Consider the following 16,051-nt stretch of genomic DNA (forward strand, 5'->3'; position numbering starts at 1 on the left):
CATTGCTGCAGCCACTGTCCTTGCCCTTATAGCTGTTGCTCTTGTGCAGTTTCTGTGATACCAGTTCTAAGAGTTGGAATTGGCTGCCTCAAAGATGATTAATGCTTCAAATGTCAGATAGCCCTCCATCCATGATCCAGTTGCTCTCCTACAGCCATGGACACTGCAGCCAGGCTCTTTGTCCAAATCTGTGTCAATCCTGGGTAGTACGTCTTTTTTCACAATTTGACTAATCTGTAAGGAAAAAACCTTATAACTTCAACTTGTACCTCTTTCTTTTTAGTGGCATCTAAAGTCATTTATAATGCTTAATGTTTCTAATGCCCAGGCTGGAGTGCAGTGGTGCAATCTCAGCTCCCTGCCGATAGAAACCTGGATGGTGTCTATCTTGGTGTGTTATCAGTAACCTTTATGACAGAATCTTTAAAAATTGCTGCATATATGGAGTTTTTCTTCTAAATATTTCTGTTTCTCATTTTGACTTCCACTCTCAGCTAAATTCTTAGGAGCTTTCTGGACTCGAGCAGCTTTTGAGGACGTTGGATGTCTGGCAGCACATTTTCCCATGCCCATATTTTGCTAGACAATCACAGGACTTTTTTGCTGGACAGTTGTAGGACTATTTATTAAATAATCTACCCTCATTTGATGTGTATCTTCTCCTGGAGAATTCTGATAACCATTCAAGAGCATATAAACATAAGAAGTTTAGAGTTTGTTAAGTGTTTTTAGTCCTTTGCCACAAACTCAAAAAAGAAGGGATGGGGATATACCCACGGCACAGCAGTAAAAGATACAGGCAAGCTGCCAAGGCTCAAGCTTCTGCTTAAAGGAATGGGGTCACTCAGGGATAACTTAAATGCCAAATATCACCTGGACTGACTCCCCCTCGTTCAAATAAATTTCACATGCTCAGCAAAACAGATGCCCTCCCCCAGGACACTTTTCTTCTAAAAATGAGCTACTCCTTGATGGAAATCAGATCTTATCTGGGGCCAGGTAAAGTGTTGATGAAAACTTCAGGAAAATGCCATCATGGATTTTCAAAGCAAAAGAAACGAAATATCCTCTAGCCTTCTGCCAAAGCAAGCTGAGAAGGCTAAGAAAAATGAATTTTTATTCTAATGAGCAGGCTGGGGAGCTGTCTTGAGGAGAGATGGGGCATGGTGGAGAGGGATAGAAGAGAAAAGGTTTGACATCAACAGCTGGTTTGAACAGCATCTCCCATAGCGGACCTGGTAGGTGGAAGGTGGACTGGCCTGAGCAGTGTCAAACTAGCCAGTCCCACACTCCCATAGGGCTACATACCGGCCGGCTTCCTGTGCTGTATGCTGGAAGAGCTGCTGGCAATGAACAGATGCAGAGGAAAGCCAGCATGACGGGAGTGCCAGCAGTGGATCACGGAAAGGAAAAACCCACACGTCCTGGACTAGCTCTTCAAGAAGCCAGAGTAAGACACATACATGTGGCTAGGGTTTTTGTCATTAGCCTTCCTCCACAGTCCCTCTCAGAGAATACAGACAGCCTCCTGTTCTGGAGAGGAGGAATAATGCAGCCACAGAAAGTGATTGATTCTCCCTTGACAACTGAGATCATCCAGCATTCCAAGCTGGGAGAGTTAATGGATGACTTAACCCTCGCCCAGCAGCCAGCAGCAGGCCCTCGGGAGACCGCCAGCGCCTTTGTCTGTGAGGCCAGAGAAAAAGCCACTGGCTTCCCCTCCCCTACCATTGTCATAATCATATTCCGCAGTGAAATGTTAAGAGCTCAAAGCAGAATTGTAATTAACCTCGCCTGATCTGTTCCCCGCTGCTGTCCTGGAAGCGGGAGAGGGAAGCTGGAGGTGCTGTGGGGTTTATCTTGAAATTAAACTTTCCTCCACTAAAAGCATTTTAAAGCTCTGTGCTTCCAACGGGGTAAGATCTGTGGACTGAGATCTTTTGTTATTTTTTTTCTTATTTCCTTCCTCTTTGAAAACTATACTTATAGCAAAGAGGGTGACACAAAAGCCTTCCCTGCCTGGCATGGACCAGGCTCCCGGCCCTAAGGGTGGCCACACCTGGCAGTCTGCCTACTCCCGTTCATGTTCTCCCAGGCTAGGTGATTTCTCAAGTCCACTCAACTGCTGGTGGCTTCTGTTCTCCATGGGATGGAGGGATTCTGGATGACCTGCAGGTGGCCAACAGCTCAGGGGATCTCTGAGTCTGGTATTGGGTGTTGTGGGGCTTTTGGCAAAGCCATCAGGAAAGTGGCCACCCATCCCTCCTCCTCCCACAGGACAGGTGCTGTGTGACAGCCCCAATTGCCTGCTTCAGGGCCTGTGGTATCCTTTCCACAACTTGGTGAGGCAGGAGCCCTTAGCCTTCCTGTTTCCTGCAGCCCAGAAACATTGGCTAATTTACTCTGGGCCACAAAGTGAGGACGTGGCAGAGGAGGAACATTTATCCAGGTCTGACTGACATCAGAGACCTGTTCGTAGACCCTGACACCCACCAGAGATGCCAGGAGCATTGTGGCCTCTACCTAGAAAACCTGGGAGCGTCCAGTCACCTCGCAGGATACTGAGCAAATGCCCACTTAGCCTGAGGAGTAAAGCAGTGGTTCTCACGCCTGAGCACGCATCAGAGTCACCTAGAGGATGTATTAAAACCCAGATTTCTGGGCCCTACCTTCAGAGTTATTGACTCTGGAGGTCTTGACAGTGGGCCCTGGAGTGTATGTTTCTAGCAAGTCCCTAGGGGCTGCTGATGTGGCCAGCCAAGGACCCCTCTGGGAGAACTGCTGGGGTAGACTAGTCCTGCTAAATGGAAAATCTGCCAAAATATTATCACTTCAGTTCCTGCAGGGTAATTAGAGAATGCTAGCTTTCACTGCTCTTGGAATTTTGTGATTTTTACTTTAAATGAAAGTCAAAAAGTGTTTCAAGTATAAATTTATATTTCCCAAATAGTAGTCTGAAGAAAAGATACCACAATGTCTTGCGGGTGATGGGCACACAGGTGTGGTTATTCTGTGTTTTTCTGTAGGCTTGAAATTTTTCAAAATAATTTTTAATAAAAGGAAAGACTAGAGGGGTAAGTTAACCCCATGCCCTGTGTCCCAGCTTCACAAGGAAGGATTTCATTCCTGAAACCTCCCAAGTAACTGGAAGAGAAGCGCTGCTGTCTCCCAGCACCACGCTGTCTAAACACGCCGAGGCTGGGAGCACATCTCCACCCTCAGCCTGTGGAATGCTTTGCGAACAGTGCCAGCTCTTGAGTTTGCTCTAATTTTGTTGCTCGTTCCCCTGTGGAACATTAGATGTCTGTGCCTCCACATCAGTGTTGACGATCTGTGAAGGTGAGCTCCCGAGCTCTACTTGGGGGTTTTGTATGAGGCATGCCTCCCGCTGAGCTGGTTGAAGGCAGACAGGCCTTCGTTGAGATGCTGAGGGTCCTTTGGATGCGTCCTCTGATGCAGAGCCTGGCTCCTTAGTGCCCTCTGCTGTTGGCTCGGTTTGCTCTCTTTGCCCTTCCCTTGAGCTGCCTCGTTTCACTGTGGAATAGCCTGTGAAGTGTTCCAGCTGCAGGATGTTGCTGCTTCTCCCCTCTCATCCCTTTAAAACACAGCTTGAGGAAACATAATGCTGAAGATCAGTAGTCATTTTTATCCTTCTCCTTACTTTCCCTGCCCCCACCTTGCTTTGAGCTTCTACCATCTCTCCCTGGAATTGTTGCTGTAGCTCCCGAGGCACCCTTGCTTCTTCCCAGGCCTCCCTGTATCTCTCCTCATTGTAGAAGCCAGAGGGATCCTATTATAATGTAAGGCTGGAAGATCACGTCCCTCCCTGTTATAACCCCCAATAGCTTCCATCCTAATCCTAGAGAAAAAGACACAGCCCTTATAAAATGCTGTGTGACCCCCTCCCACACACTCCCTTTCTGACCATTTCTCCTCCTTCCTCTCTCCTGCTTGACTCTGCTTCAGCAACCATGTTGTGCTGCTGGCCTCACTCCCTGCCTAGAGCCTTTGCATTTACTGTGTCCTGTAAACATCCACGTAGCTCCCTCTCTCACTTCCCTTAGCTTCACCCTAATGTCACTGGATCACGCAGGCCTTCCCTGCAGCTCAATCCCAAATAATAACCCCATGCCCACTCTGTACTCCCCTCGCCTCTTCCCTGCTTCATTTTTCACCATCTCAAGTGCTGTGTATTTCACTTCCTGGTCTCCTCTAATAGAATATGAGTTTTCTGAGGGAAGGGATTTTTCTAGAACCTCATAGTAGGCATTTTTATATTTTTTTAAATAAATGAAGGAGAGCTGTGTTTATTGAGTGCCTACTATGTGCTGGGCACTGTTCTAAACACTTCTGATTTTTTTTTAACTTTTAAGTTCAGGGGTACATGTGCAGATTTGTTACACAGGTAAACTCATGTCATGGAGGTTTGTTGTATAGATTATTTTATCACCCAGGTATTAAGCCTAGTACACGTTAGTTATTTTTCCCAATCTTTCCCACCTCCCATTCTGTACCCACAAGTATGGCTCATTATCTGTTGTTCCCCTTTTTGTGTTCATGTGTTCTCATCATTTAGCTCCCCCTTGTAAGTAAGAACATGTGGTATTCAGTTTTCTGTTCCCACATTAGTTTGCTAAGGATAATGGCTTCCAGCTTCATCCAAGTTTCTGCAAATGACATGACCTCATTCTTTTTTTATGGCTGCGTAGTATTCCATGGTGTAGGTGTGCCACATTTTCTTTATCCAGTTACCATTGATGGGGATTTAGGTTGATTCCATGTCTTTGCTATTATAAACACTTCTAATGTTACCTCATTTAATTTTACCCTGACTTTATGAAACATGTACTGTGATTACCTTTGTTTTAGAGATGAGAAGACGGGGAGTATGCAAAGTGTGTAAGATGCTCAGGTCACATGTAAAGGTAGCACTTTGCTGTTAGGGCTGTGCAGAGAATCAGAACCAATAGGAGATGGATCTGTATGGAGATATCGATACCTAGGTATAAGGAGAGAGTTCAAGATTGATCTCTTGATACAGATACAAAGTATAAATCACAAACAATGATTTATTTTAAGGAATTGGCCCATTTGATTGTAGAGCTGGCAAATCTGAAGTCTGCAGGTCAGGCTGGAGACCCAGGGAAGAGCTGACGTTGCAATCCTGAGTCTGAAGGCTGTCTGCAGGCAGAATCCCTTCCCTATTGGGGAATCTCAGTCTTTTCCCTTAAGGTCTCTCTGATTAGATGAGGTTCACTCATGTTATGGAGATAGTCACCCTGTAGTCTCTTGATCTTGATTTTAATGGTAATCACATGTAAAAAACACCTTCACAGCAATGCCTAACCTAGTGGTTGACCAAGCAACTGTGCACATAGCCCAGGCCAGCTGACACGGAAACTTACCGGGCACAGCCTCTGAAGAATTGGTGTTTAATGGTCAGGCTGATCTTGCTGGCCTTGTCTCCAAGGGACTTCCCACCTGTCCTGATGGAACAGAGGGGGTGAGATGCAGCCCCAAAGGGTTTCTGGTGCTCAGGAATTTCCCATCCTAGAAGGGGTTCTCTGACCTGAGGACCACCCCAAACCCTAGGGTAGCCTCTTCCTCCTGTGAGCAGCAAAGCTCCAGCCATCATCTCGCTTCACCTTTTCTCTGCCCGGAAGCCTTGTCTTCGTAGCACTGTGTCATGTGTAAGAGTGGGGCTGCCCTTATTCATGTCCAGGCTGTGGGGAGGGGACTGCACCTGCTGAGTTGGGGTCCTGGCTGTTACCCCTTTGCAGTGTGAGATAAGGGCAGGCCTGGGTTTCTGGCATCTGGCGGCCTATGGAGGTCACTCCTGGCCCCTGGCATAGGTTCTATCTGCAGGAGTCTTGGGACAAGGACAGGGCTGTGGCATGAGGCTGTGGCCCAAATCTAGTTGTACCTTTTCCAGCCATATGACTCAGCTGACCACTTAATGTGTCTGAGCTTCACTTTCCAAATCTGTAGCAACATACATGACCACACAGCCTGGCCTGTTTTGATGTGAGGTCAGTAGGCCTCTGCTTGTTCCTCTGGCATCTTCAGCCCAGTTCCATGAGGGGTGAGTCAAGCCTAGGAAGGCCCAGCACAAGTGCAGAGAAACTGATGTCGGTGCACACTGGCCTCAGAGTCTCTGCCGAAGGGAGTGGGCCTTATTCATAGGCACAGGGAGCAGCCTGCCCACTGCTGGGAAAGGCCAGAGCCCACTTGAGAACCATAGCCTCAGTCTTCCAGTGGTCCTCCCCCTTTCATGGTGCTTTGGTCCCTTAGAAACCTTCCCAGGCCACCACAGGCCTGGGATTCAGCTGGGGGTTCCCACCTGTTCACCATTCACCTTGGGTTGCCAAGGGCCCTTGGGCCAAGCCCGAGTCCCTCTAGTGGACACTATACACAGACTCTGCTGTGGAGGCCTGGAGGTCTCCCCCTCCCAAAGTGATTATTTCTGTGGTATCACCCCAGTGATTTTCATGGTACATGTTGCAAACAACAGAAGTAATCACAGCGTAACAGCCACCTTCAGTGCTGCTCTGCAGGGACAGCTGCCACGGCCTGGGATACCTGCACGCACGTGTGAGTGTGTGCCACACATCTGTGGATCATGCCATAGGTGTTCTGTGCTTCACCCTTTGTTGCCTTAACAGATTCGCTTTTTTAAGTTCTGACCACATGAATATCATTTTTATTATGTCTTATAATATCTTTTATTTCCTCAAAATATCACCACCATTGTCAATATCACTGTAATTTTACATATTACAATGATCGCTGTAAATTCCACGTGATTTCCCTCCTTTTGATAGGGTGACAATTCACTAACCTGTATTTTGGATTATATTTCTTTGTGTGTGTATCTTTTCGCTTCCGTGGAATTATTTCCTTAGAAATTCATCTCTAGAGTTTACAGTGTTGTGTCAAAGGGTATAAACATTTCTGTTATTCTTCATACTTTATTTTCTCCTAAAAGATGGTTTTGTTTTCCCATGCTGTGAAGAATACTTATTTTTAGATTACCATCTAAATAGCACTGGGGAGAGGGAGTGTGGGGAAGAGTGAGGGAAAAGATCTCTAAGCCATGACTTGGAATACCACAGGGTGGTGGCTTTTTTTTCTTCTTCTTCAGCACAACCAGCTCCACAGCCAGTAGCTGTGACACCGAGTTCACTAAAGAAGACGAGCAGAGGCTGAAGGATTATATCCAGCAGCTCAAGAATGACAGGGCTGCAGTCAAGCTGACCATGTTGGAGCTGGAAAGCATCCACATCGATCCGCTCAGCTATGACGTCAAGCCCCGGGGAGACAGCCAAAGGCTGGACCTGGAAAACGCCGTGTTGATGCAGGAGCTCATGGCCATGAAGGTATGCAGTGGGCAGGCCCTGTGTGCTAGGCTGCCGCCAGGAGGAAATCTAAACAGTCTTTCAAGGCAGGTCCAGTCCATAAGGAGGAATCGACCCTTCTGTGTTCAGTCACCTCTGCCCAGAGAAGAGCCAGACCCTTATTTGTAGACAGAGCTGATTTCACTGTGTCTAGGGGTCACTTGGGCTGGGTGTTTCTGGACAGGGCAGTTGAATTCTAAGGAATTTCTCAGGGTGTCCCAGCCCAACTTTGGACCCCTTCATCCTCTAAGAGAAGCCAGGTCAGACCTCTGCATGGTGGAGCCTCTGCCCATCTAAGTTGACCCATTAGAATGCTTGGAAGTATGTCTTGGGTTACTGACACTGCCGTTAACTCCCAACAGAGGGAGAACAGGGTGAGGCCAGTTGCAGAGTTTGGCCGAAAGCCCTGGTTTTCTGACATCCTGCACCTTTGGTGCAGTGTCGAGCCTGCTCGGTCCATAGTGCCCTCCAGTGAAGGTGTACAGTGCTGATGAGGTCAGTGTTTCAGCAGATCTGAACATTGGGCCCTTCAGCTGCAGGTGGAGATATCTGCCTGCTGGCATTTCTACAGCAGGGAGTTTTCTTGGAAAGCTGGGGTCCCCAGCTGGGAAGTGGTTAAACTAGCATCCCTCAGCAGGACACCACTTTGCCTTTTTCTCTGGTGCGGAGTGCCAGGCACCAGCCCTTCACCTGATACCTGCTCTCAGAAGGCAGCTGTGGTATAAGCAAGACCATGGCTCATATTTGTCCTTGATTCTGGGACAGAGTTTCAGAAACCCTTGGAGTTTCTTGCTGTGCTAGGAGCGTCTTTGTGATGCTGATGAGGTGACTTACGGTGAGCCCTAAACAACTTGAGGATGTGGACTGGTCACAGAGGAACAGGTGTGTGATGGAGGATTGGGACTTTCAGCCGCCTGACCTCTGGGGAGAGAAGGAGAGCCAGAGATTGAGCCAATGATTTCACCAGTCATGCCTGTATAATGAAGCCCTCATAAAATCTATGGACCTGAAGCTCAGAGAAGCTTCCTGGTTGGTGAACACATTAATGTGTCAGGAGGGACATACCGTGACTCAGTGGGAAGAGGGCCCAGAAGATCTGCGCTTGGGACTCTCTCAGCCTGTACCCTCTGTACACCCTTTACAATAAAACTCTAATCTTAAGGATAGTGCTTTCCTTCATTCTGCAAGATGTTTTAGCAAATTACTGACCCTCAGAGGGGTCATGGGTTCCCCCGAATTTGTAGGCCAGGCAGTCAGAAGTGTTTAAGTAGCCAGAGAGGCTTGTCCCGCCGGCATCTGAAGGGAGGGCAGCCTGTGGATGACTTTGCCCTTAACCTGTGGGGTCTGCACCAACTCCATGTAGTTAGCATCAGGACTGGACTGCAGCGCGCACAGGTGGAGTGGGAACAAAAGAGCAACCTGCCAGAAGCGTGGTCCCATGTCACTGCATCCTGCGTCCCAGGCCACAGCACAGGTGGGAACTTGCTTGGGGCCACTCCTGTGGGCCTTGGGTCAACACCGGACTCTGCTGCCGGCCCTAACCTGCTTTCCAAATTCCACTCTCCTGTGAGCAAAGGCCTGAATTTACACAGCCTTGGATTCTGCTGCACTGCCAGCTCCCAGGAGTAGATAGAAAGGGGCTGTTCTCAAGCAGAAGCCTGGTAATGGTCAGGATCTGGAGTCTAGCAAGCCAGAGTGGGTCATGGCAGTGCTGGGTTAATGGCTCCTATTGTGATCAGTACTGTCCGTGGCAGGGAGAAAACCCCCTCTGGAGAGTGGAAGGGAGCCGGCAGCAGCAGCCATCCTGACACCCTCAGGGGTGACTCACTCAGCACAGCCCGGCCCCTGGCACAGCCCTGTCCCTGGGGGCTTCTTGAATTAGAATCTGGGTGATGTTTGGGAAGACACTAGGCAGTGGTAACAGATGCAAGAATCTCACCTCCGCCCCCACCCCGGTGATTTCCAAACTGGCTCATCTTCATCCACCCACCCTGCTCCCACTCCGGCCTCTCTCTGGAGAATTCTCATGCTGCTTTGGCTGATTCCATGTCTCATTGCTTATAAGCCAGCCTTGGGTCCACCATTGTAGTGACTTTTCCCCCAGTCGGAGCCCCCTTTGCAGACCCTTGCACCCTGTGGCACGAGCCCTGAGGCCACCCTTCTTCCATCGTTTATGACAAACATCTTGTTTCTTGTGGCCAAAGACCAAGGATTTCCTTTTTAAAATTGATCAGTATGTCCTGTGATAAATTCACGGGTATTCTAGCCAAGAAAGATATTTTTGCTGGAATAAAAGTTCTAATACTCCCTTTGCTACTTGAAAATAAAATGTATACTCATCTTAGACATTTTCTAAAAAAGTAGAATTTATAAAGAGCTTGGAGGGGAACAACCCATAACATCCTGATCCACAGCAGCCATTGCCAGCACTCTGGCTGGGTTCCCTGTGGCTTTCTTGAAGGCTAAACTTCAGTCATCTCCTTTCGCTATGAGCCCCTCCCAGTCTGCCTGGGGATGTGTACTCCCCCATGCCAAATACACCATCCAGCCGGGCATGGGGGCTCACACCTGTAATACCAGCGCTTTGGGAGGCTGAGGTGGGTGGATCACAATGTCAGGAGTTTGAGACCAGCTTGGCCAACATAGAGAAACCCTGTCTCTACTAAAAATACAAAATATTAGCGGGGCATGGTGGTGGGCCCCTGTAATTCCAGGTACTTGAGAGGCTGAGGAAGGAAAATCTCTTGAACCCGGGAGGCAGAGTTTGCAATGAGCTGAGATCAACACCACTGAACTCTAGCCCGGGTGACAGTGCGAGACTCCATCTCAAAAAAAAAATCCATTACCCAGCAGGTTATGTTGGATTTTCACCGTTTTCTGGGATCCAACTGCTGAGAAGTTCAAGTTTCTGTTTTTTAGTACATCTTCATTTCCAGATGGTCTGCTTGGTTTCTCCTCAAATCCACCCTCCTTTTTGTTGTTGTTTGTTTGTTGTTTTTTTGAGACAGGGTCTCGCTGTGTTGCCCAGGTTGGAGTGCAGTGACGCTGTCGTGGCTCACTATAGCCTCACCCTGGGGCTGAAGTGATCCTCCTGCCTCAGCTTCCCAAGTAGCTGGGACTACAGGAAGGTACCGCCCTACCCAGCTGATTTTTCAAGTTTATTTTTTGTAAAAACAGTATCTCACTTTGTTGCCCAGGCTAGTCTCAAACTCCTGGGCTCACGTCATCCAGCCACCTCAGCCTCCCAAAATGCTGGGATTACAGGTTTAGGGCACAAGGCCTGGCCTTCTCTTCCTTTTTGAACATTTTTCTCTCTCCATTATGACTTCTATATCTCTTTGTTTAAATCTTTATTTTCTAGTTTTTCACATTGTTATTTCTGCTTCTTGTAAATGCTGACTCTTACTTTTTGCATCTGCTGGTTCTACGTCAGTGCTGATTCATTTTCATTTCCTTGGTGGCAGGGGCTGGGCGGGAGAATGCAAGCACCAGCTCATCCTCCGTGGAAACTGTCTTCTGTGGGGCCCTGTGGATCCTGGGTTGCAGATGTCCTTACAGAGAGGTTCTATGTTTAGATCTGTTGGGACTCATCGGTTTCTGAGGTGTAGGACTAGTTGTGTTAGGTTCTTGGCTCAGGATTCCTGTACCACACCTACACATGACGAAAGCTTGAGGTTTAATTCCTCGAAAGAGATTTTTCTTTCTTTTCCCACCCAGAGCCTGAGAGATGACAAGTGTCCTTGCCACATCTCCACAAAGGAAGTTTTCTAGTGTCTTATTCTGGGCAGCCCGTTGAGAGTCCTCTTCCTGTCGGGGTCTGAGCTCTGCCTCAGAGGCCACAGCCCTGGCCTTGTGTAACATTAAGCCCCCGTGTGGAGGGCCTGCAGACGGCCTGACGCCTCGCTGGCCGGCGCACGTCCTCCTTGCTGTTCCTTCTGGCAAAAATCCCTCTTCATTTCTGGCACCCATGGGTTTCTCTTTCCTTATTTCAGGCATGCAGTTATATGTTTGTTCTGGAAGCGACCATCACATTAGCTCAGTATGCAGTGTTGCCAGAACCTTCAACATCCTGCTTCCAATGGCAAAAGATGAGAAGGCTCTGGGCATGGCACACCTTTCATTCTGGCTTTTATGTCTGAAATTTAGGGGAAAGAAGGGTTGGCCTATTCTGAGAAGTTTACTGAGCACATTGACTGACGTCCCTCTTGAGGGGTGCCCTGTAGCTATTTCCCCACATTGGAGAGTGAAAAAACATCTACCCCTCAGTCCAACTGGACAGTGCACTAGGCCTGTGGCTCATTACTTCAGAAAGGCCACTTCATGGGTGGGTGGAATCTGAACTCACCTCTGGTGAGGACTCAAGGTCCAGCTTCCTTGGTCCGTCTCAAGCTGGGCTAGGGAGGCTGGACCTGGTGGCCCTGGGGTGGTGGAGTCACCCTCCAGCAGAGGTAAGGGATAAGAGTCAAGCATGGGCTCACCTTGAAAGGGAAGGAGGCAGTATAGCTTAGTGGTTATAGGCCTGGGCTCTGGGCCAGACAGCTTGGCTATAACTCTGGCTCCACAGCTTACCCAGTAGCCATAGACAGGGGGATTTTTCTCTGTGTGCCTCAGTGTTCCATCTGTCAGTGGAAATTGTTGCAATACCTACCTCAGGTTGGGAAGATTAAATGAGCCACGTCATGTGAACACTGAGCACAGTGCCACGTGCTGAGTAAAGGCTGGTGGCTGTCATTGTTCTTGGCTCCTAGTCCCAGGATGGCACTGTCCTATTTGGATTCACTCCTTATTCTCCACGCACCATTCTCATTTGAGTTCTTAGGATACTTGTAGAAGTCGTCTGTTGAGCAGTCACCTGTGAAGGACACTGTTTCCATTGACTTCATTTGGGCCCTGAGAACTAGGAAAGAGCTGGAGGTCGATGCTGCTGGAGGTCGATGCTGCCGCAGGTGTTCGCTGCCTGCCTGGCCCAGCGACAGTTGGTGTGGGAGTGGTTAAATATCCCTTTGGTGGTGTGGCAACCAAAATGGGAATTGGAAGGGACTTGACCAGAAGAAGTCTTCCACACAGAGGTGACTTTACAGCCTCTGGCAGATGCAGCTCAGCCTCTGCAGGCCAGAGAATGGGTTTCCATCAAGGCTCATGTGCCCATGTGGGGGCTCTATGTATTAGAAAGCTTTTCCCTATATTGAACCACAGTCCACTTGCCTGTAACTTCTACCCTTTTGTCTCGGGTCTAGTTCATAGACTGATAAAATGCATGGCCTTGTCCGCATGTCATTCCTTCAGAAGTGTGGCGACAGCTGCCAGGTCTCCTCCCACTCATCCTACTGCCAACTTCAAAGTGATAACTCTACCGTGGGTCTGTGGGACATTGCTGAGGACCACCCATCCACCCACTTGGCAGCAGCCAGCCCTGTTCTCAGATCGTGAGCGCCTCATGTGCTTTGTGCTCCTTGCTCTGTAGGAGGAGATGGCTGAGCTGAAGGCCCAGCTCTACCTACTGGAGAAAGAGAAGAAGGCCCTGGAGCTGAAGCTGAGCACACGGGAGGCTCAGGAGCAGGCCTACCTGGTGCACATCGAGCACCTGAAGTCCGAGGTGGAAGAGCAGAAGGAGCAGCGGATGCGGTCCCTCAGCTCCACCAGCAGCGGTGGCAAAGACAAACCTGGCAAGGTAGGGCCGGAGTGGCTCAGGGACACCCTTAGGCTCAGGTCTCCCATGATGCCCCGTGACCACTGACCACACCTCACTGCCCTGCTGCCTCTGTTCTTGTATTTTCGTAAGAACTGCAGGCCATTGCTAGGTATCTAAGGAGGTGACATCTTGAGTGTGATGAAACCAGTCAACATTTTAGAAATACCAAATCTCACTTTATGTAGTAGGAGAAACCTTTTCACATATCGCAGTCACATTAGAGGAGCAATCTCTGCAACTGTCCACTGATACTGGTCTCACCTCCTTCGTCTAATCCTCTCTCACACGGCAGACCTCGTTTGTTGGTTTATGGGTACAACAGTGGCCCCTTTATCTGCAAGGGACACCATCCAAAATCCCCCAGGGATGCCTGAAACCACGGATAATACTGAACCCTTATATATTCTACGTTTTCCCCTATACATACCTGTGATGAAGTTGAATTTATAAATCAGGCACAGTAAGATTTTAACAACACTAATAAGATATTAATAGAACAGTTTTAACAATATGCCAGCATCATTACTGTTGCACTTTGGGGCCATTATGACATGACATAAGGGTTACTTGAACACAAGCACTGTGACACAGGGACAGTTGATCTGATAACTGAGACAACTACTAGATGACGGGTGGGGAGCATCCACGTTGTGGCTGCACTGGACTAAGGAGGATTCGCAACTCGGGTGGGATGGCCCGGGACAGTGCAAGATTTCATCACGTTGCTCAGAATAGTGTGCGATTTAAAACTTATGAATTGCTTATTGCTGGGATTTTCCATTTAATATTTTCAGACCATGGTTGACCTTGAGTAACTGAAACCACAGAAAGCAAAACCGCAGTTAAGGGGGAGCTACGGTACTTCTGTACCAATGATTGCATTTATTGTCACCCTTGTTTCACAGTTCTGAGGGAAGAGTAGTGATCCCCATTTACATGAGAAAAATGAGGCTCAACGAAGTACAGAGTCTCACAGCTGATAAATGGCAGAGTTGGGATTTAGCCCAGATCCACTAACGGGCTCTCTTCCTTTCCCTGCATTTCCTCCTCAACTCCTTCCTGCTGGCATTTCTGCCGTCATGGGGTAGTAAGCGGGAAGCAGCCTGCAGGCAGAGGAGGAGGAAGGAAGCCTTGGGTTACGGAGCCTGCGTCATCTGAGAGCGGGCTGTCTGGTGGCAGAATTTTGCAACCTCATTCTCTTATCAGCCCCCAGGTGTTTTTTTTTGTTTTTGTTTTTGTTTTTGTTTTCTGGAATCCAAGTTCATTCCATTATCCTGTATCTCAGAATTTTCCAAATACTGCATTGGGGGAAAAAAAAAAACCTGTGGACTCTTAAGAATTATATTCCTTGTCCAAGGGTCCTCTATATTCTGTGCATCCTATTTTTCTGTTCCTAATTAAATACAAGCTTCTCTTGACCCCTGTTTGTTTCAGACCCAGGACTCTCAGTCATACGCCAGCTTGCTAGTCTAATATGCAGCTCCTCATAGCACAAGTGCAGGATCGTCTCCAGGAGAGCCATGTACCTGGGAAAGAAGAAACAATGCTCATATCATGTGGCAGTGAATTGTCACTCCAAAAATAGTTAAGAATTCTAAAGCATGATTCACAAATGGCCACAGCTACGCCTTTCCCCACCTCCCACGTGCTGAGGAGCCGAGGCAGGAGCTGTGGCGCCCAGCCAGGCCCGCCCTCCTGAGACCCTGGCTGCTTTTTATTCATCCGTTTGGCTGATAAATGGGATTTGGCCCCCACAGCGTGGCAGAACTGAGGCAGCGTGCCAGAGACAGCTCTGTGGTAGACAGGCAAAGTCTGTCCTCCAGAAACTTACCTTCTTGGGAGGAGACTGGTGGGCAAACATGATCACAGAGCAGTGATAGAATGTCCCCAGTATGAGGATCAATTCCTAGCACCATGGGAAGCCACAAGCAAGACACATGTCTGCTGTGGAGATTGAGGACAGGTTTTCTGGAAGAAATAAACTTCTGAACTGAGCCCCAGTAGAGAGCGGGAGCTAGCCTGTTGAAGAGGGGAGAGAAGAAGCCACCCTTCAGCTGATGAGAGGAGTGGAATCGATGCATTGGCTGGAGTTATCTTGAGGGCCCTGTGGAATCATGGAAGGGCTTCAGCAGGAGATGATGTGATAAAGTTTGCGCTTTAGAGAAGTCACTATTCCAATTGCACTATGAGACCATATGCCCAAGGCTGGGGGAGGCGAATCAGGCTGTGCGGTGTGGGTGGACACCAGCCACGCAGTGCTGTTTCACACAGCAGTATCTGGGGCTCGGGAAGGTGGGGTTTCCTGTTCCACTGTTCCATACACACACTTTCAAAAAATATTTTTTTTTTTTTGTTTGCCTTTTGAGTTTGTTAGCAGTCAGTTAGTGACAGAGCCTGAGAGACAGAGCAGTAGTGTTTGGGTATGTGTTCTTAGGGTGTGGTGGAAATGGACTTACCAGGTTCTTGCCAGAAGGCCCATGAACTGAGGCTTTTCCCCTAGTTCCTGGTATTTATTTTGTCTGGGGAAAACACTGTTAATGTGGAGTGGCTTCAAAGTAAGGAAATTTGGCTGGACATGGTGGCTCATACCTATAATCCCAGCACTTTGGGAGCCCAAAGTGGGTATAACTTGAGGTCATGAGTTGAAGACCAGCACGGCCGACAGGGTGAAACCCCATCTCTACTAAAAATACAAAAAGTAGCTGGGCATGGTGATGGGCAACTGTAATCCTGGCTACTTGGGAGGCTGAGGCACGAGAATTGCTTGAACCTGGGAGGCGGATGTTATAGTGAGCAGAGATCATGCCACTGCACTCCATCCTGAGCAAAAGAGCAAGACTCGATCTCAAAAAAAAAAAAAAAAAAAAAAAGTTAGAAAATATCTTTGATGGAAAAGGCCACATGATTTTTTTTTTTAACATTACAGTAAGAAGCTTTATAAGAGTATGTTGTGTTTTTAAGGTAC

The 16,051-nt window shown here is 48.3% G+C and overlaps 1 protein-coding gene across 4 annotated transcripts in view; it reads left to right on the forward strand.

The window, feature by feature from the left end:
- MCC (MCC regulator of Wnt signaling pathway) overlaps positions 1-16,051 on the forward strand; it is a 464,974-nt gene that overhangs the window by 424,869 nt on the left and 24,054 nt on the right. For all 4 annotated transcript variants that reach the window (XM_002744705.6, XM_008991678.5, XM_078365032.1 and 1 more), the window contains 2 exons: positions 7,142-7,376; positions 12,859-13,065. In XM_002744705.6, coding sequence (XP_002744751.1) covers positions 7,142-7,376; positions 12,859-13,065 — 442 coding nt within the window. The remainder of the gene's footprint in view (positions 1-7,141; positions 7,377-12,858; positions 13,066-16,051) is intronic.

This window comes from Callithrix jacchus, chromosome 2 (genome assembly GCF_049354715.1).
Source record: "Callithrix jacchus isolate 240 chromosome 2, calJac240_pri, whole genome shotgun sequence".
Lineage (NCBI taxonomy): Eukaryota > Metazoa > Chordata > Mammalia > Primates > Cebidae > Callithrix > Callithrix jacchus.